Source organism: Fusarium graminearum, chromosome 3 (assembly GCF_000240135.3).
Source record: "Fusarium graminearum PH-1 chromosome 3, whole genome shotgun sequence".
NCBI classification, from domain to species: domain Eukaryota; kingdom Fungi; phylum Ascomycota; class Sordariomycetes; order Hypocreales; family Nectriaceae; genus Fusarium; species Fusarium graminearum.
The window spans coordinates 7353838-7372329 of NC_026476.1; the positions used below are offsets into that span (position 1 = coordinate 7353838).

Genomic DNA, 18492 nt, shown 5'->3' on the forward strand with positions numbered 1-18492 from the left:
TCCTATCGAGTTACATATAACCTTTCCACTTTCAACGTCGCCGAGCGAATAATAAGAGAGAATACAGATTGCTATATCACGAAGTCAGACGCTAAGTACTTAGTAGAGTTCTACTTGCAGTCTGCGGATCGTCTAGTACAGCTCCCTAAGGGAAGCGTTGCTGCCAACTTCGAGCAAGCATTAAAGGCTAGAAATTGGATATTGGCAAAGAACTTGGCGCATATGTCTCCGCAGTTGGCATTAGCCTGCTCTAATCCAGAGACAGGTGCTTTTTTCGCGTTTCTAAGTTGTTCTCAGTGCAAAGTGGAAGAAGGCTATTACACCTGGCAACTGACTCTTTGTCAACCTCATCATGAGCAAGCCAGAACGTTATCGCAATCATGGATCCGCCCGGACAAGGATTCCAGGCATGATGGGTGCATGGACCTTCTTAAGAAACTGGCAACAAAGGGTAGTTTAAGAAGTTCCGTATGAGATGGCTACAGGGGCTACTGACTTTGTCTATTGAGATTCTCATATTGGAAATATATTAAACTGGATATATAATAATTGGACACATACATACTGCTGATCCCGGGGTACTTACTAAAGCCTGATGAGTAGTTGTTGTATACTTATATATGCTTGATGAGTCTTGCCTGTAGTCTGACCGATATGATTAAGACGCAGTAGATTTTACAGATAGTGACGCAGCATCTTTTCTCGTTCGCTTGGAAAGCATTAGATCCCATAGCCAATCTGACTCATGTTCAACCACAAGAGGAACAACGATCTAATGAATATGACTATACGGCAATCTTGAGCTTCCATCATGAAGAGGTGCACAAGGTTCGCTTCTGTCTTAACTCATATACCAAAAGTATTCTATACCTGGGCTGGTCAATATCATCAACTCTACATTATTTGCAGCGGGACTATATAAGCTGTCAGTAATCTACATAGTATCTAGAGACGGGCAGCTAAATATTTTCTTTATGCTTTATGTTAATGTAAACATTTCAAGTAAATGAGGATAGTACCTCCCAACGCTAACCAATACAATTTGGTATGTATAGGTATGGGCTCAAGTTTATAAGAACTGAATAACCAGTTTTCCAGACGTCTGTAAATGTCAGCTGATTCCATCCAGCAGCGCGAGGGCAAGGTACATACAGTTAAGAACCTCGCCGCTAGATCTTCTATTTCGTTGAAATTGACTGTCTGAACAATAGGCTCGACGACACCTCTTCGCACAAACTCAAGAGCCTCAAGTGTTTCGGTCCTTGTTCCCACCAACGTTCCGAGAAGCTTAATCCCTCGATCTATGAGAGTCAGAGGATGCAGGTTCATTGCTTGATCAGGAGGTGGTATCCCCACACAAACAAGCGTACCAAAGACAGCAACAAGATCAAGGGCATTCTGATAAGCCCTACCTGATCCTGCTGTGACTATGACTGTTTTTGCTCCAGCGCCGTTTGGAGTTAGCTTCTTCAACTTTGCTGGTGTATCAGGACTTGAGCCGTCAAAGTAGGCATCGGCACCCATTTTCAGACAAAAGTCCTCTGCGGGGCCGACGTCAACTGCTGCCACTCGGTATCCCATAGCCTTGGCATACTGTATTCCAAGACCTCCTACTCCACCGCCTGCTCCGACTATGGCGACCCAATCTCCTGGTGTAGCTTCGCAAGCCTTCAAAGCCTTGTAGGCAGTAACGCCTCCGCATAGTATAGGCGCCACAATCTCATCTGGTAGCTTCGGATCATCCGGAAGTGTCAAGACGTATCGACTAGGAACAATACAGTGATCAGCAAATGTGCCGTCCCACTTCCGCCCTGAGTTTTGCTGCTCCAAGCACCGGACTTCACCGCCGGGTTCACGACAGCAGGAGCATTGCCCACAAGCATCTCGCACCCAAGCAATTCCGATACGATCACCCACTTTGATGGTGGATGGGTCTACGCCGGAACCAATTTGCACGACACGGCCTACTCCTTCGTGGCCGAGGATATCGCGACAAGGGCCTAGATAGCCACCAGCGAGGGTCATGTCGGTACCGCAAACGCCAGTAGCTGAGAGCTTGACAAGAATTTCCCATGGTTGTGGTTTGGGAATTGGGACATTTTGTATGTCGAATTTAAAACCCGTGTCAGAGCGCTCCAAGCTGTTAGTACTTTTACTACCAAGAGAAGAGATTAGCTTACAGTCACGACAGCAGCTCGGTGATGGCTCTCCATGGTGTCTCGCGCTCTGGGTCCAGGCTGATGACGAAGCAAATTATCCGAAGGTTAGCAATAGAATTTCACAACGTAAAGGACACTGATTGTCAAAGACTGGGCAAGTCTACTATGATGTACGCGTTGAATCCGGAAGAGCTATCAACTTAAAGCATTCGGATCCTGTCCCTCTGAACTAACTACCGGGTCTTGGATAGGAATGCCGAGGAACTAAAATGTTGCGGGGTTAAGGCCCTTTGCCTATGAAGATCACCAGAATGCCGGGTGAGTATGCGGGGTTGCCTCTAGTATTGATGACTGTAGCATTAGCATCAATTGTCCTTTGCCAATCCATCGCTAGCAATTTGTTGATTTCAGTTGCCGCATTGGGTGCCGAAAGTTTTCCTTACGTCGTTGCCGCTGTTGTAGTCGCGCTTCATATTCTCAATTAGACACCTGCTCAACCAGCAAGCGGGTTTAGCTCAGTTGGGAGAGCGTCAGACTGAAGTCAAACTTCAATCATTACGATATCTGAAGGTCATGTGTTCGATCCACATAAACCGCATATTCTTTTTTTGCACTTGTGTCTAGTCATAGTAGGAAGCTTTCGGTTAGTATGGTGGATTTTTTTGTGTCCACAGCCGAGTGAGTGGACAGGGTTGGGCGAGACTACCCTATATGAAACATGCAAGAGTTGATTGAGTCTGACTGGAAAAACAGACTGCAGTATGCTGATGTCGATCAGAACGGAAGTCGGCGTGATAATTGAGTAGATCATATTATCTGCCAGATTTTACTGTTCTCTCGCCACTCCTGTCCCAATCACAGTATCTTTTCAGAGGAATGCTGTTAAAAAGAGGATCACGGCTGCGACGATGTTGTCGTTCCATCTCATGAAACACAACAATCTGAGGTGACTGATCCTTCCTTGGATTTTTATTTCTAGTAATGCTTCTTTCTGTATATCTGTCTATCAATTGAATATAAATGGTTTATATCTGGCTCTTGGGTATCTTGATCTGATAAGCAAAAATGATGGGCGTGGCTGACTCCAGTGACAACTTTGATCTGTGACATCATGCTATTTACCCCTGTCTACTTGGTCGCGTCGCGTTCGCGTCTCCCACCCAAGATTTCACAGTGCCGATCTGATCACATCCAATGGCCACATCAGTTTCTGTTAGCACCACGCATTTCAGAAGCTACTCATAACTTCCAAAGTAAGAGTGAAGCCACATATCCACATGCAACTCAGGTACAAACGTCAACTTGCGTCAAGCGCATTGACATCGTCCCGACTTTCGTCATAGCTCTCGAAGCTGAAAGTCATGGCGGTCTGCCACTATGACGCAGCTTGCTGAGCTATCTGAGACTTGCAGATGTCTGTGGCTAGCTGCTCGGGAAATTGTTGGTCGAAGCTGAGACATACAGCCTCACAACAGTGATGAGCGACCCTCAGTGGATGCTTGGTTCCAGCTGCTGTCTCGCTGCCCCTCATTTCCGCAGCAGATCTGCTTCAGCTGCTTACTTGTTGACGATCTAACCTCAATCATCAAAGTATGGATGACAACAAACATTGATGTGATAATAGCCCACTATCTAGATTGGTGTCAATTGGCCGGGCATGATTCAAATCACTTCTACGCCGCAACTCGACAGCGTTTCTTGTCCAACCGCTGCAACGAGTATCATCTACGTCGCTGAGACAGTAACGTTCGTGATGCATAGGATATGGCGGTCAGTTGTCCTACACTAGCCATTGGACAATGGTTCCCGAATCATAGTAGCAACAAAGATAAACATCATTGCCGTGCCTGACAGACACCCCAATTATTGAGGCCTATGATGCACAACACTAGACTCGGCAATTGGATCCTCCCGTAGTGGGACCGTCGATCATCTCCCACAACCAACAAGGTCGCGGCTTATCATTACACATCCTTTACGGTGTCTCAGTGCTTGTGCTAGAGAAACCACACTTGGGATGAATGGCTCCATTGGAATGCCACTGGGTAAGACAAAAGAGGGGTTGTGATACATGTCAAAGCGGACAACAGCTGTATAACAATCATTGGTTACCGTCAGCATCTTCTACAGTAGGCCAAGTCACGTCCCTTGGACTATAAAAGAGCTGCCAACGTCTTTCAGAACTCTCAACTCAATCCTCATCCTACAACTTCATCTTAACAAGACACTACCAAACAAACTTTACCTCTACACAATCAAAATGGGCAGACTTTCAAACGGCGACTGGCTCCTTGCCGGCAACAGCATCTTCAGCGATGACAACGGAACAGAATTCCGCATGCAAGACGATGGCAAGGTCGCTGTCTACCATGGCGAAGAGTGCGCCTGGCAGAACACCGCCGAACAGAACTGGCAAGCTCACGGCATCAAGATGCAAGAAGATGGCAACCTAGTCATTTAGCAAGTCATTCAACATATGCTCAGGTGCGGGATAGTGACTAACGATTTTTCACAGCGACAACTCTGGTACTGGACATGCCATTTGGCACACAGACACTGCTGGTGGCAAGGGCAACCAGTCAACAACCCTTGTGGTCCAGGATGATGGAAATGTTGTTTTGTACAATGAGGGTGGTGACCCCATCTGGCACACTGCCAGCAACAAGTAATGTCATCGCGCGGAATGAAGCGGTTTCTGGGATGCTTTCAACGTTGGTATAGCTACAGAACCCATGAATAAATAATAAATTTCACATATTAATGGCACTGTGACATGGCTCGTTAATGATACACGGTAGTCGACTTGGTCTTTGGCTGTTTGGATAGGACTCAAGACTTCACTCGACATTGCTACATATGCTACTGTAAGTGTATTGACGAGGACAGTCAAGTCAGCAACGGTTTCCATTGTAGCTAAAAATATGCATGCATTCGCGAAACAACCCAGTGCCTGATCTCTCTCGGTAATGCGTTGCAGGAGCCGCCACTATGATTATGCTTTTAGTAGGACATACACAACGTTCATGTTCGAGATCGATATTGGCATAAAACTTTCCTACTGTACCAACTGTATAGTCACAAATTTAGAGCAAAAACTTTATCAAAGACGGTAAGATGGCCGAGCGGTCTAAGGCGCTGTGTTCAGGTTCGATTCGAACTAGTAACGATTCGCAGTCTCGAAAGGGGCCTGGGTTCGAATCCCAGTCTTATCAATCATTTTTTTTTGGTGTTTTTGACCTCCTGTCTGTCGGTTGCTTGATGTAGATCGTTTTGATAGATGTTGCGGCCCACTGCCAAGACAGACTTGCTTAGGGTATACGCACCCGCAAAGCTAGATGTGCTGGTGTCGACGCCTATTTGTTCTGACTTTAAGCATGGTGAAGCAATTAGTTCAAAACCGTACTATAGCATCTCGGCCCCTTGGTTCAATACACGGCACTACTTCATGTTCCCGAGGCATTTGAGAAGTCCTACTTAGAAAAGGATGGCTGGAATGACTTGCCCACATATTTACCCTCCTATTGGAGCGCTTTCTATAACCGGGGATACCGGAGCCGATACACTCCAAGTGCAAGCAACACGCCGATCATCAACATTTCGAGCCTTCCCCCGCAGAATCCCTGTTTCAACTGCTGTTTATTCCTTGTTCTACCCCAGATTCTCATGACCGAGTTTATTCGCAAATCCACGACTCAGAGTCCATTCTCGGCGAACCGCTGTCCACTATCGGCTACGGCACCGACCGATGAATGTCCGATCTGCTGTTTCTTGACTGTTTACAGCTAATGTTAAATATTTAAAAGCTTGGCTGATAGATGACTATATAATGCTGAGTGTAACCTCACGGTTGGACTTGGGATTTTCGTTTCTCGCAGTTCCTAATTGTTTGGTCAAACGCTAGCCATCATGTCGGAAAAGAAAGAAGGCGGTTCTCTCGACTACGAGAAGACTGATGTGCTTCATGACGACTTGCCGCTCGAGTTGGCACCTGCGATACTTGCCAATGAAATCGCCCAAGAAGTTGAGAACCACCACTTTTCACCATGGACAAAGTCCATGTTCCATCTCTATGGCGTTTTGTTTGTTGCGTACTGCTGTGGTTGCCTCAACGGATACGATGGTATGTTTCTCGCTCGAAAACATGAATTATGGATAGCTGATTGTTTGTGCTAGGTAGCTTGATGGGTGGTCTCAATGGTATGGAGTCGTACCAGCGCACGTTCAACATGTAGGCAGTCCCAAGCCCTTGCCAGATCGTTAAGCTGACTTGTATAGGAAATCCTCTGGTTCCGATACCGGTATTGTGTTCATGATCTACAACGTCGGCAGTGTTGCCGCAGCCCCCACTGTCCCTTTCACCACGGATATCTTTGGCCGCCGAGCAGGCATGATCGTTGGCGCCATCATCATCATTATCGGTACTTGTATCCAGTAAGACAACAACCTTCCCAACTACCCATTTGTTTGCTAACTGTGTGACCAGGGCAACGGCAAAGGCCATGCCTCAGTTCATGGGCGGTCGCTTCTTGCTCGGTTTCGGTGTTTCTTACTGTTGTATCGCTGCTCCTACCTACGTCAGCGAGCTTGCTCATCCCAAGGTAAGGAATACCTTCAAATCCTGACTGTGAGTTACTGACAATGTTGTAGTGGAGAGGCACCCTCACCGGCTTTTACAACTGCATGTGGCCTGTTGGAGCTATTATAGCCGGATGGGTAGTTTACGGTAGCGCTTACATCGAAGGTGACGACGGTTGGAGAGTTCCCGTTTGGATCCAGCTCGTTACCTCTGGAATTGTTGCCATCTTTGTCGCTTTTCTCCCTGAATCGGTAAAAAACCTGTGCTTTTTATACTGCCAAACCATATACTGACTGATTCCTAGCCACGATGGTTGATTGCCAACGACAGACACGAGGAAGCTGCCGCCATCCTTGCCAAGTTCCACGGCGAGGGTGCTGTCGATCACCCCATTGTTCAACTGCAGATGAAGGAAATGATCGCTCAAATCTCTTCCGAGGCTTCGGAAAAGCGATGGTGGGATTACCGTGATCTTTGGGGTTCACACAATGACCGTCGACGTCTCATCTGCGTTCTCGGAATGGCAATTATGGGTCAAGCATCCGGTAACTCTCTTTCAAGTTACTACCTCGTCGCCATGATGAACACTGCTGGAATCACGGACGAGAAGAAGGTTCTGGCTCTCAATGCTACCAACAGCGTCATCGGTCTGATTGGTTCTCTTATCGGTGCCCGTCTGACAGATAAAGTCGGTCGTCGACCTCTTCTTCTCTACAGTATCGTCACATGTTCAGCCATCTTTGCAGTCATCACCGGAACATCAAAGATGGCTGTTGACGACCCATCCAACACCAACGCAGCCAACACCACCATCGCTTTTGTATTCCTTTTCGGTGTCGTATTTTCACTAGGATGGACTGCTCAGCAGAGTATGTATATTGCCGAGACTTTGAGGACATCTACCCGAGCCAAGGGAACAGCTCTTGGAAACTTTGCATCGAGCTGCATTTCCCTTGTTCTGGCTTACTCATCTGGACCTGCGTTTGAGAAGATCGGCTACTATTTTTACCTTGTCTTTGTGTTCTGGGATCTGGTGGAGGCTGTCTTTATCTATTTCTTCTTCCCTGAGACCAAGGACCGAACGCTGGAGGAGCTCAGCGAGGTTTTCGATGCTCCTAACCCTGTTAAGAAGTCTCTGGAACCCAGAAGTGAGGAAACTGTCCGGGCTACGATGGGACAGGCTGGAGACAAGGTTGTTGATGTATAGATGCAGAACATGGCGGTGTTGGATAAACTGTACTTCGATAGTTGATGCAAGCACTCTTTAATTGACGGGGTCACCAACGCGCTTCTACTCTCTACATGTTGGCGACACCAATGAGTTATATGACAATATCCTTGGTGAATCCTAGTAGTTTGTGATATGTGATAGAACCATGCTCAGTGACCAAGTATCGTTCAGGGTCCATATGACACCATCTTGACAACGTCGTAGTTCGCGGAATAGAACTGCTATGCGGAGGAGCCCAAAAATAATACGGAAGAGAAGCTGAGGTGTCGTAAACTTCGAATAGTATGTGCCCATCAGCATCACAATACCTTAAACATACATCGTGTACCAGAGGTTAAAATACAGTTTAAGACTATATGCTGACACAAATATTCCGAACCAGCATCGGTGTCACTCCCAATACAGGGTTTAGTACCGGCTCCGATATCCCCGATGATCTTACCTTGGTTCCCCAGAGCCAACATCCCGGTCCATTCAGTCAGTCCATGCGACGTCGATGATCCAACCCCGCTTCTTGGCCAGACAATCATGTGGTATGATCCTAACAGGAAGGTTCAAGTTGAGAAAACCAAGATGCTCAAATTGGTGCGCATGTGTAGACGCCGGAACAGGGCAATCTGCAATGTCGATCACAGAAACATTTAATCCGGCATCATACACCTATGGGCGCTTGCTATAGTTTAGTCATAAAATACGAGGAACTTTATAGATGAATTAAGTTGGTTATGGATGCAGCATGGGTTAATTTCCTTTTACATGACATGTGCTTGCTCCGAATGTGCCCAATTAAGAACCCTCTCCGAGCACATATGTATAAAAGGTTGCCGGTAGTCTCGGAATCTAATCTTTGTCTTGGCCAACTCTGTTACTTCTTAGAACAGAGTACATAGATAAAAGTAAAAATGCTTCATTATCTATCGGCACTCGTTGCTGCGCTTGCAGCTAGCACTGTTCAGGCTTCTGCTGATATTGTCTCTGGTGCCACATGGACTGCGGTAAGATCCTCTCCATCCTACACATTTGACTGGAAGCTAACTTGATCAGACCAACACTGGCGAGCATGTTCAAGCACACGGCCATGGCTTGATGTAAGTTCAGTAATTGAAATGTCGAGTATCGATGCTCACACAAAACAGCGAAGTTGATGGAACCTACTATATGATCGGCGAAGACAAGACCGACGGCACTTTCTTCCAAAACGTCAACTGCTACTCATCCACTGATCTCGTCGAGTGGACATACCGAGGTGCACTCTTATCCCGCACCAGCGAGGCGGGCGATCTTGGACCCAACCGTATCGTCGAAAGACCTAAGGTCATTTACAACGATGATACGAAGAAGTATGTCTTGTATCTGCATATCGACAGCTCAGACTACAAGGACGCTCGAGTTGGTGTAGCTACAGGTGATAGCGTTTGTGGAAAGTATACCTATCATCGCAGCTTCCGACCACTTGGTAAGCAGAGTCGTGATATGGGTCTTTTCAAGGATGATGATGGATCTGCTTATCTCATGACTGAGGATGTGAGTTCTCCGTGATATCTCTAGGAATCGAGCTAACAAACTCAGCGCGAGTATGGAACGAGAATCATGGCCTTGTCCGACGATTATCTCAATGTTACCGAAATCACATATGAATGGAAGTACTTTGCTGAGTCACCTGCTATGCTAAAGCAGAACGGCTACTACTTTATTTTTGGATCCCACCTTACTGGATGGGATGCAAACGACAACGTATGATACCCACAACAACCAGAATTTGTGTCGATGCTAACATTCATGAATAGGTTTACAGCTACGCCAAGTCTCTGTCTGGCCCATGGTCAGCGTGGACCGAATTTGCTCCTGTCGGATCAAAGACCTATCAGAGCCAGGTCAGCTACATCCAACCTCTGGGTAACGGTAACGCCATCTACATCGGCGATCGCTGGGTATCCACCAATCTCGCCGCTAGCACCTACGTCTGGCTACCCCTCAAGGTTGAAGGAACCAAGGTTACACTCAGTTGGTACGACTCTTGGTCACCAAATGTCTCAAAGGGAACCTGGTCCGAAACCAAGATGACAAAACTCGAAGGCGAAAATGCCGTGATGGCTAACGATGCGAGGGTCATCTCTTGCAACGAGTGCAGTGGTAGCAAAGCTGTTGGATACATTGGTGGAGACAAGAAGGGTACCCTCACGTTCAAGAGTGTCAAGAGCTCGGGTGGGTTGAGCACCATCAACATCAAGTACCGAAATGGTGACACAGGTTCCCGTTACGCAACTGTTTCAGTTAATGGAAAGTCGCAGAAGCTTGCGTTTCTATCGACGAGGCATCTCTCGCAGACTGGGTTGAGCCGTGGGTTCTTTGACCTGGAGGAGGGAGACAACACTATCACCATTTCCAACAACGACGGCTGGAGCCCAGATGTCGATGCTTTACTGCCACCAGTAGCCTAGTTACGAGTTTAGTTATGCTAGTAGTTCCTCAGGTTGTCGTGTCCTCTCTACACAAAAATAAAGTTGGTGTTGGCCCAAAACATGTCAGATTCAAAAAGTTAATCTTGAGGGCTCAACCGGGGATTGAACCCGGGACCTCCTGCATGAAAGTGGAGCACCCAAAGCAGGAATCATACCGCTAGACCATTGAGCCTGAGTTTCTTGTTATTTTTATTCGAGAAAGTTTGAGATATATAACAATATTTGAGGTCAGTTGGCGGTTTTTCAAGAGTTTTCCGAAATTTTGACGTCTGTTGACTCATTACCGTCCCTTTTCCGTCCCCATGACGTAATTTTCACAGGCTATGAACTGCGAGACCACTGAAGCAGTCTTTTAGTTGGTGGATATTGGTCAAATGTGTTGTCACCACCACCAGTCACCACATCACATTTCCATTATGCAGGAACAGAACCTACGAAACTAGCTACGTAGATCTTGTTGTTTTCTTTGTAACTAGTGATAAATGTTCGTTCAAAACTATTCACAGTTCTGTTTTGACTATCTTGTGACTCCGGTGAGCAACAGCTATGTAGTTCAAAGTTGTTTGACAGATCATATAACCGTTCAGTGATATTTTATTTTGCAATTTGACAGATTTGGCGCTGAAATCCGTTCATTTGGCACCTCACGTGTCGGGTATTCGAATGTGGAAGGGTTGCATGTTGCGCCAGGTCATCTCAGCCCAACCACCTGTCGGCGCCAGCACATTACATTGTGGCTGTGATTTGTTCAAACAGAGACACGTAGCTTCTCGAATTAAAATACCTGTTGAGTATCGTCTTCCAATATGTCCAATCTTGTTACGTTTGGTCTCAATATCTGTCCCGTGTCTACGGATACTGTGTAGCAGAAAGGTTAGCACCTTGAGTCTTGGGATGTAAAAATAAATAGTCTAAGAAGCATAACCTAAGTAGCATAAGATGATCTAATAATTTTGTCTCTTATGCTTTCAGCTGATGTTTCTAGTACCCTGAGGGTGTTTGAAACGTGTCTTGGTGGGGGTAAGCAGAGTCACATGGAAATGTCTCATAGCGTAACAACGAACGAGACAAGGTGACCAAAATTACCCAACTATTTCTATGACGTGGTCTACGTACAGTAGCCAATATGCAGGTCATTTCTGAGTGATAAAAAATCTTTCCAGAATCGTGACTCAACTCGCAGGCGGTGAGATGGAGGGCATGACCACAACTCATCAGGCCCACCCACTCGATGCTAGTATTCCCCCACAAAAAAGTCACATAAAAACCACAGAGGCCATGATAATATTGTAATTTCTTGACTCTTTTTCTCTATCAGATTTTGGTCACAAACAGTCAAGATGTTTGTGTTTACTACCGATTCATCGATAAGATGAAGACCTTCGATATGTTCTTCATGACAGAACGTTATGCCCTTCACTCTCCCCTCCACTAGCCCTTCACCAGTCTGAGATAAAGCTACCGATACGGAACTCATGAGCCGAGTCGTCAATATGTGCCATGTATTGCCAGATATATGGGTTTCTGCCCATGCCGGGCCAGGTTGAAGCCTTCTTTTGCTGCGTCGTATTGCGCGCTTACACTAGATAAATTCGGAACTACAACGCCTTGACCCTCGGATCTGTTACCATCGATCGTCGAATCTAGTTTTACCGGACCTCGAGGATTGTTCATTGATATAGTCGTGCCATAATACTGGAGAATTCGCTGCCCTTTCGTCAACCTCAGCACCACTCGAAACCTTCCGCATAATCAGTGACAACCCTAGACTCAATCCCTGCATGAATTCCACCCCACGTCGAGCCTGGATCCAACGATGTTGCGTATCACCTCGCCTTTCATCCATGACTGATGTGCGATAGAACAACAGCCATCCATAGTCACGCTCGAAGATCGCTACGAGACTCATTGTTGTTACTACTCATCAAGGCAAAGGAAGGGGATTTCGAAATGGAATTTATTTGTCTCCGATACAAGATATGGCCGGATACCTCGGATACTTTCCCGACGCCGACTCGAACGCTTCCCTATGCGATTTAGTTGCGCTCCGTAGTACTTCTTTTTGGCAAGAACTATGATTATGCAAAGCAGCGCCAAACAATCGTACTAGTAAGATTTATGTATCATTCACTAGGTTTCGGGTTCTGACAAAGACTTTGTTCAGATAGCAGTGTGGCTCGACAACATCATCACAGCATCTATCAAGACGAAACGGAAATTCATTTCAATTAATCGACGACTGAGACTACCGATAAATTCCGACGACTAAACCCGACGACTAAACCTGAAGATTATGCCCGACGACTTTGCCCGATGACTTAGCCCGACGACTAATATCGACGACTATCGACGAATGCGACCGATGAACGATGAACGATGACCGACGAGTACCGATGATGGATGATGGATCAGCGAATGATAAAAGAGCGAAAGAGATGGAAGTTGAAGATCAAATGGTCGAAATTGGTATCGGAAAGACAATCAATGCTCTAGAAAGAGATGGGACGACGAATGCGAACGTGAAGGAATGGGAATGGAGCGACAACTCGACGACACGCCAGCGACATCGACGACTTACCGAACCTGCTTACCGATCACGACGATTTGCCGATTAGAAAACTACTTTCCATCAAATTCACTTGCGACAGACTATTATGAGGCGACCCGACGACAATTACCTGGATTATGGATGAGCTGAGGCATGGATAGTTGGGGCTGAGAAGGGATATATTGGGGAATGGCATGGGTTTGGAATAGGGAGGCATGTTAAGAGGGATACTGGAGGAATTAATAAAGAAGAAGGATTTTACCACTCTCGTATCCATTATATGTGAATGCTAACTAGTTTTGTAACTGTGGTAATCCCCGTAGAGTCTCCCATTCCGCTTCCGTCATTCCAAAGTTGATCAAATCATGCCATCCACGATTTTGCCAGATCGTTGCCCTTCTACTACCCTCATGCACAAACCCCATGCTCTCATAAAGGTGAACAGCTCGTGGGTTGTACGAAGCTGTTGAGATCCCAATGGTATGCAGACCAGCATGTCGAAAGCCCCAGTCGAGTATCCAATTAATAGCTTCTCGTCCGTAGCCTTTGCCCTGATGCTCCTTGATAAGAGTGATGCCGATTTCTGCATTGCGGTGATGGGCGACATTGGGAGAAATGCCACCCCAGCCAATGCACATGATACCAATGACGGTGGGCGTTTTGGTGTTCTCGTCGCGTAAACAAATGGCGACGCCTAGAAGGGAGTCGCAGACAGATTGAAGGTATGACTTGCAGTCTTGTTGGCCTTTGGGTTGAAGCATCGAAGGCGCAGTAAGAGCCTGCACAACAGGGTCTTTTAGAATCTCGAGGGCTATTTTCTGGTGATTTGTGTCATCTTTGTCGGCTTTTATGAACTCCAACCGCTCGGATTGGTAGGCGTTAACGATCTCGTCTGTGGTGTAATCCATATTGTTTAGATGTCTGACTAGAATGTTTAATTGATAGTTAGGTTTCGTATTCCATCCTGAGGCAAACTGGAGACTTTATACTATTTAGTCCTCTCATGAATTATAAAACGTGAGTTAAGAGTTGACAGCGGCGATATCCGACGCTATGCTCAACTCGGTTGCCGGGTGAGTCAGACCGCACGTCAGAAACATTAACCACTGGGGATATAAGAGATAAAATTATTAGATCAGTTTAGGCTACTTAGACTAGACTTCTTAGATTACTTATTTTTATACCCTAAGACGGGGAGACTAACTGTTGGATTCGCTGTTATACTTCTGTGTTTAAGTTATAACCATGTAGTAATGCCGATTGATGCTAGACTCTCCCGAAGACCCCTTCCACTGTTCTCATCTTGGCACAAACTGCAAGACAGCCCCCAAATAAGCACATCACACCACTGAATACTGACACCTCGAAAAATCCACCATACCGATCAACGAGAGCACCATTCACGGGCGGCCCAATCAAAGCGGCAAGAGAACTGACTGCCAACCCCATTCCCATATAAGTACCGTTATCTCGAGGGTCCTTGACCACAAGAGTAAAGGCGGCAGAAACGCCCGAGATGATTGTGCCTGAAGTAAACCCAAAGACTGCTGCATACACAACCAATGCTGCTGTACTCTTCGCCTCGTTCATGCAGAGAATAACGACGCCAGTTGAGAGTCCACCAAGGGAGTAGACGTTCAGTCGGCCATATTTGTCCGCAAGTACTCCCGGTATGACCCGCCCAAAAGTTGATGCAGCGTTCGTGATGGCAAGGAAGTAAGATGCCAATGTTGGGTTGACGCCTCTTGAAACAGCGTATGTAGGGATGAAGAACAATGGCGCAAACATGCCAATGAACAGAAAAAACAGTGACGAAATGACGAGCAGAAATAACGGGTTCTTGAAAGCTTCCGGAAGGAAAAATGACGTCTTTCGACCGGGTAAGCGAGACCTGACAGTGATACAAGAGAATGACATGAAAGGTATCATGACAAAACCCATGATTCGGATTGACCAACCGAAGCCAAGGGAAGAGTCATTCAGCATTTTAGACAAAGCAATTGGAAAGACAATGCCACCAATAGAAGAGCCAGAGACTGCTATCCCAAAAGCCGCCGCTCTTTTCTTATCAAAGTACTGAGATACAGCTGCGAAGGCGGGAATCTGGAGAAATGCCATCGCGCTGCCCATCAAGACACCCTGGGCAAGCATAAAGTGCCAGTACTCTGTGCAAAGGCTAGTCATCATGGTTGCAAAGATGTAAGTGACTGCAGCTGGCCTAACCACCTAAGAAAGTGTTAGTATAACACCACTATCAGTATTTAAAGAACATACCCAAGCGCCGTAGCGATCAAACAACGGTCCGCTCAATGCCCCGGCAGCGAACTGGATAAATGTTGAGACAGATCCAATCCACGCAATTGCATCTGCTGAGTGACCGCGAAGTTGGTGGCTCATGTAATATTCTTGAAGGACGCCGAATGAGTTGGCGAAGCCGAGACACGAGAAGAAAATACAGGCCGCACCTGCAGCGACTAGCCAGGCTTCCAGACCACCGTCAGGCGCAGGATTGAATTCTGGATCAGTATTCTCATCGAGAATCAGAGAATCTTCCTTGTTCGGAATAGAGACGTCCTGTCCTCTGAAGCTATCTTGTTTAGACGAGCTCTTGTAAGACATGGTAAAGATTAAAAGTAAATCTGGTTGCGGAGATTCCCGGAGTGAAGATAAAAATCTTAGATGACTATGGTTGGGATAAGTCGACTTTGTATTGCGTTCGAAACCTGATATAGTCGAACGAGAGATCGAGACAGCTTTATAGAGTGATAATGGGTTCACTTCCGTAAGCCATCGACATTGTGTTAGTCTCGGAATATCAGATTGACCAATCAACATGAGCCGGCGTTGAAGTGAAAGTCGGAGTTACAAGTCGGACTCGGTGTACGGAAGACTAGCCCAGCACCTAGCGCAGATCTCACTCTGGTCAAGTACCGAATTTCCCGCTCTCAATGTTAGACTTATTATTTCCTCATTCCAACAATAACCATGGAGCCAATTCGTCGCCGTCGAAGACCAGCTGTGTATGTAATTCTCATTGTAATTAATCAACGATGAGAACAACTGACTTCCACTACTCAGTGCCTGTACACTATGTCGAAAACGCAAGATGCGTTGCAATCGGGGGTCTCCCTGTAGCAACTGTATGCGCTCAAGACGAGGGGAATGTATCTATGAGAATAATCATCCAGAACCTTCTGTACCAGCTCGAAATAGCAGGCGAGAGCTGGTTCCTCGTGTTGCCGACGACCTCCCAGCAGCATCGTTACCGACACCTGAGGATCAACCTGCCAACGTCTCACATTCAGGTCAACCAGCAATTTTCGCGACCTTTTCTCCTTCGGCATCTACGGGACCCCAATCGGATCTCCCAGAACTAGAAGCGCTGAAAAACAAAGTTAAGCTACTTGAAGACCAATTATCAAAATCTTCTGCAGCAACTTTTCAACCGCAGGTCTCAACGCCGAATTTTGAGACGACATCCACGCAATTGGCGGGAACGTTTCATCTTCATTCGCAAAGTCAGCCTGGCGGACTACTGGCGATACCCCGTGCGATTTCTCACAAAACCCGATTATTTGGGCAAAGTCATTTCGTGACTGGGTTACCTTTGGTAAGTCTCGCTCAACTATTAGTCGCCAGGGAACTGACTGGTACAGCTTCGAGATATTCTGGAAATTATCGACAAAAATACAAACGAGGCCTCGGATCTTATCAAATACTACCAAAAGTGCAAAGCTGTTGGTAAACGCATCAAGAAACTACGCGCTCCCGAATGGCCGACATTGCTTACCACACATCTGGTTTCTCGAGTTGTTTCTGACAGTCTTGTCGAGTGTTATCTTGGTACAATAGAGAAGCTGTATCGTATCTTGCATATACCCACATTCAGGAAGAACTACGATGCTCTCTGGGATTCAGAAACAGAACCTGACCGAGAGTTTCTCGTTCAACTGAGACTGGTACATGCTTTGGGTGCGACGACATACGATGAGAACTTCTCTCTTCGGTCTTCAGCTATCCAATGGATATACGAGGCACAGACATGGATATCTGAGCCAGAGTTCAAATCCAGGCTTGGAATCCAATTCCTGCAAACAAACATTTTATGGCTTCTTGCCAGAGAAAATTTATCTGTTGGAGGCGAAACACTTTGGATCGCATGTGGCTCGCTTCTAAGAACAGCCATGTCGATGGGCTTACACCGAGATCCAACGCATCTTCCTCAAACCCCGACGTTTGTTTGCGAGATGCGAAGGAGAATCTGGAATACTATACTCGAGATGTGTTTACAGTCAAGTATGGCGTGTGGAGGGTCGCCAATGATATCAACAGACGACTTTGATACCGAACTTCCCGGCAATTTTGATGACGAGCAGATCATGGCCGAGAATCCCATATCGAGGCCTAACAATGTCTTTACCCAGACTTCCACCGCGAGAGCAATGCGAAAGACATATCCGGCTCGTCTGAGCGTAGCGAAGCTGCTCAACGATCTTCGACAGGGAGACTCGTACCAAGAAACATTACGCCTAGACTCTGAACTCAAGGCCTCATACAAAGAGGCAATCCACACTCTCCAAAGCTCCAAGAAGAACGAAATATCACCAACACAGTTCGAGCTGTCCGCGATGGATTTTATCATGCGCCGCTATCTGGGCGCTCTTCATTTTCCGTTCTTCGGGGTATCTCTAACAGAACCGAGTTATGCTTTCTCAAGAAAGATGGCCATTGAAACTTCTTTTAGGTCATGGTCAATTGCACGTGGTGCCGCGAATGATGATACCGAATTCACGCGTTTCATCGTCTGCAGCTCGGGCTTTTTCCGAACATCAACGTGGTTAGCCAGTGCAATTCTCCTACTCGATCTAAGGAACCAGGTACAAGAAGAAGACGCCTTTTCATCGACACCGGTCCAAACTGATGTATTTAACATGATGCAAGACACGAAACCATGGACGTTACAGTGTATCCAGGCGGGCGAGACGAACATCAAGGGTCATTTGATAACTTCATTGATATTGGCACAGATTAAAGGCATGATGAATCGTGTACCAAAAGAAGATATTGCTCAGGCTATGATTCGGGCTGGAGAAGAGGCAGCAAAGGAGGCTTTGAGCGTGTTTGAGTCGCTGGTGGCGCAGCTGGAACCTGATGGTGGGGAGTTCCAGACGCTGAGTGACCCAATTGATTTTGGAGAGGACTGGAACTTAATGGTGAGTAAGACTCTTGTTATGCGAGTGCAACATACTAACATTATGTAGCTTACTGATGGGTTTCTGAACGGCGGGGCAGCTGACCCTATGACATGGATCTTCTGAAGGCACAAGATACAACGAGGATAAACGGAAGGGAATTACAAAAGTGACTAAGCCTCAATCATATGAAATATAATGGAATCAACTCTCTTATTGTGACACCGGTTGTGTTCTGCCTTGGCTTAGCATACTGCATGCACACGAGTTGTTCCACGAGGCGGACTGAAGGGTTGATTGTACAAGAAAACCCCGCATTTGATC

The 18492-nt window shown here is 46.5% G+C and overlaps 7 protein-coding genes and 3 non-coding genes across 10 annotated transcripts; 6 read left to right on the forward strand and 4 right to left on the reverse strand.

The window, feature by feature from the left end:
• Nucleotides 1-378: 378 nt before the first annotated feature.
• On the reverse strand, nucleotides 379-2025 carry FGSG_11369 (uncharacterized protein; the record flags this gene model as incomplete). Its single annotated transcript, XM_011327566.1, has 3 exons — nucleotides 379-438; nucleotides 587-592; nucleotides 1153-2025. The coding sequence occupies 3 exons, from the start codon at nucleotides 2023-2025 to the stop codon at nucleotides 379-381; spliced, it is 939 nt and encodes a 312-aa protein (XP_011325868.1).
• A 638-nt stretch (nucleotides 2026-2663) lies between these two features.
• FGSG_20795 lies at nucleotides 2664-2757 on the forward strand. Its single transcript has one exon. It is a non-coding gene; the product is annotated as a tRNA-Phe (tRNA).
• Nucleotides 2758-4347: 1590 nt separating this feature from the next.
• FGSG_11368 (uncharacterized protein) lies at nucleotides 4348-4917 on the forward strand. Its single transcript, XM_011327567.1, has 2 exons — nucleotides 4348-4619; nucleotides 4675-4917. The coding sequence occupies exons 1-2, from the start codon at nucleotides 4420-4422 to the stop codon at nucleotides 4826-4828; spliced, it is 354 nt and encodes a 117-aa protein (XP_011325869.1). The 5' UTR covers nucleotides 4348-4419; the 3' UTR covers nucleotides 4829-4917.
• Nucleotides 4918-5267: 350 nt separating this feature from the next.
• Nucleotides 5268-5371, forward strand: FGSG_20796. Its single transcript has one exon. It is a non-coding gene; the product is annotated as a tRNA-Leu (tRNA).
• Nucleotides 5372-6065: 694 nt separating this feature from the next.
• On the forward strand, nucleotides 6066-7942 carry FGSG_11367 (uncharacterized protein; the record flags this gene model as incomplete). The annotated part of the gene is made up of 6 exons (XM_011327568.1): nucleotides 6066-6279; nucleotides 6333-6387; nucleotides 6435-6590; nucleotides 6643-6757; nucleotides 6807-6986; nucleotides 7040-7942. The coding sequence occupies 6 exons, from the start codon at nucleotides 6066-6068 to the stop codon at nucleotides 7940-7942; spliced, it is 1623 nt and encodes a 540-aa protein (XP_011325870.1).
• Nucleotides 7943-8868: 926 nt separating this feature from the next.
• Nucleotides 8869-10407, forward strand: FGSG_11366 (uncharacterized protein; the record flags this gene model as incomplete). The annotated part of the gene is made up of 5 exons (XM_011327569.1): nucleotides 8869-8961; nucleotides 9011-9054; nucleotides 9103-9490; nucleotides 9536-9700; nucleotides 9754-10407. The coding sequence occupies 5 exons, from the start codon at nucleotides 8869-8871 to the stop codon at nucleotides 10405-10407; spliced, it is 1344 nt and encodes a 447-aa protein (XP_011325871.1).
• A 108-nt stretch (nucleotides 10408-10515) lies between these two features.
• Nucleotides 10516-10600, reverse strand: FGSG_20797. Its single transcript has one exon. It is a non-coding gene; the product is annotated as a tRNA-Pro (tRNA).
• A 2669-nt stretch (nucleotides 10601-13269) lies between these two features.
• On the reverse strand, nucleotides 13270-13884 carry FGSG_13979 (uncharacterized protein; the record flags this gene model as incomplete). Its single annotated transcript, XM_011327570.1, has 1 exon — nucleotides 13270-13884. The coding sequence occupies one exon, from the start codon at nucleotides 13882-13884 to the stop codon at nucleotides 13270-13272; it is 615 nt and encodes a 204-aa protein (XP_011325872.1).
• A 358-nt stretch (nucleotides 13885-14242) lies between these two features.
• FGSG_13980 (uncharacterized protein) lies at nucleotides 14243-15595 on the reverse strand (the record flags this gene model as incomplete). The annotated part of the gene is made up of 2 exons (XM_011327571.1): nucleotides 15251-15595; nucleotides 14243-15194 (listed from the first exon to the last, which is right to left on the reverse strand). Exon 2 carries the CDS (start codon nucleotides 15161-15163, stop codon nucleotides 14243-14245), a length of 921 nt encoding a protein of 306 aa, XP_011325873.1. The 5' UTR covers nucleotides 15164-15194; nucleotides 15251-15595.
• Nucleotides 15596-15961: 366 nt separating this feature from the next.
• On the forward strand, nucleotides 15962-18294 carry FGSG_11364 (uncharacterized protein; the record flags this gene model as incomplete). Its single annotated transcript, XM_011327572.1, has 5 exons — nucleotides 15962-15996; nucleotides 16055-16116; nucleotides 16180-16586; nucleotides 16633-18189; nucleotides 18238-18294. 5 exons carry the CDS (start codon nucleotides 15962-15964, stop codon nucleotides 18292-18294), a joined length of 2118 nt encoding a protein of 705 aa, XP_011325874.1.
• Between the last annotated feature and the right edge of the window lie 198 nt (nucleotides 18295-18492).

Bases quoted from the DNA above. Each gene is read 5' to 3' on its own strand.
- FGSG_11368 (XM_011327567.1), top strand. From the start codon at position 4,420: ATGGGCAGACTTTCAAACGGCGACTGGCTCCTTGCCGGCAACAGCATC. The intron at 4,620-4,674 runs GCAAGTCATTCA...GATTTTTCACAG, and splicing joins GATGGCAACCTAGTCATTTA to CGACAACTCTGGTACTGGAC.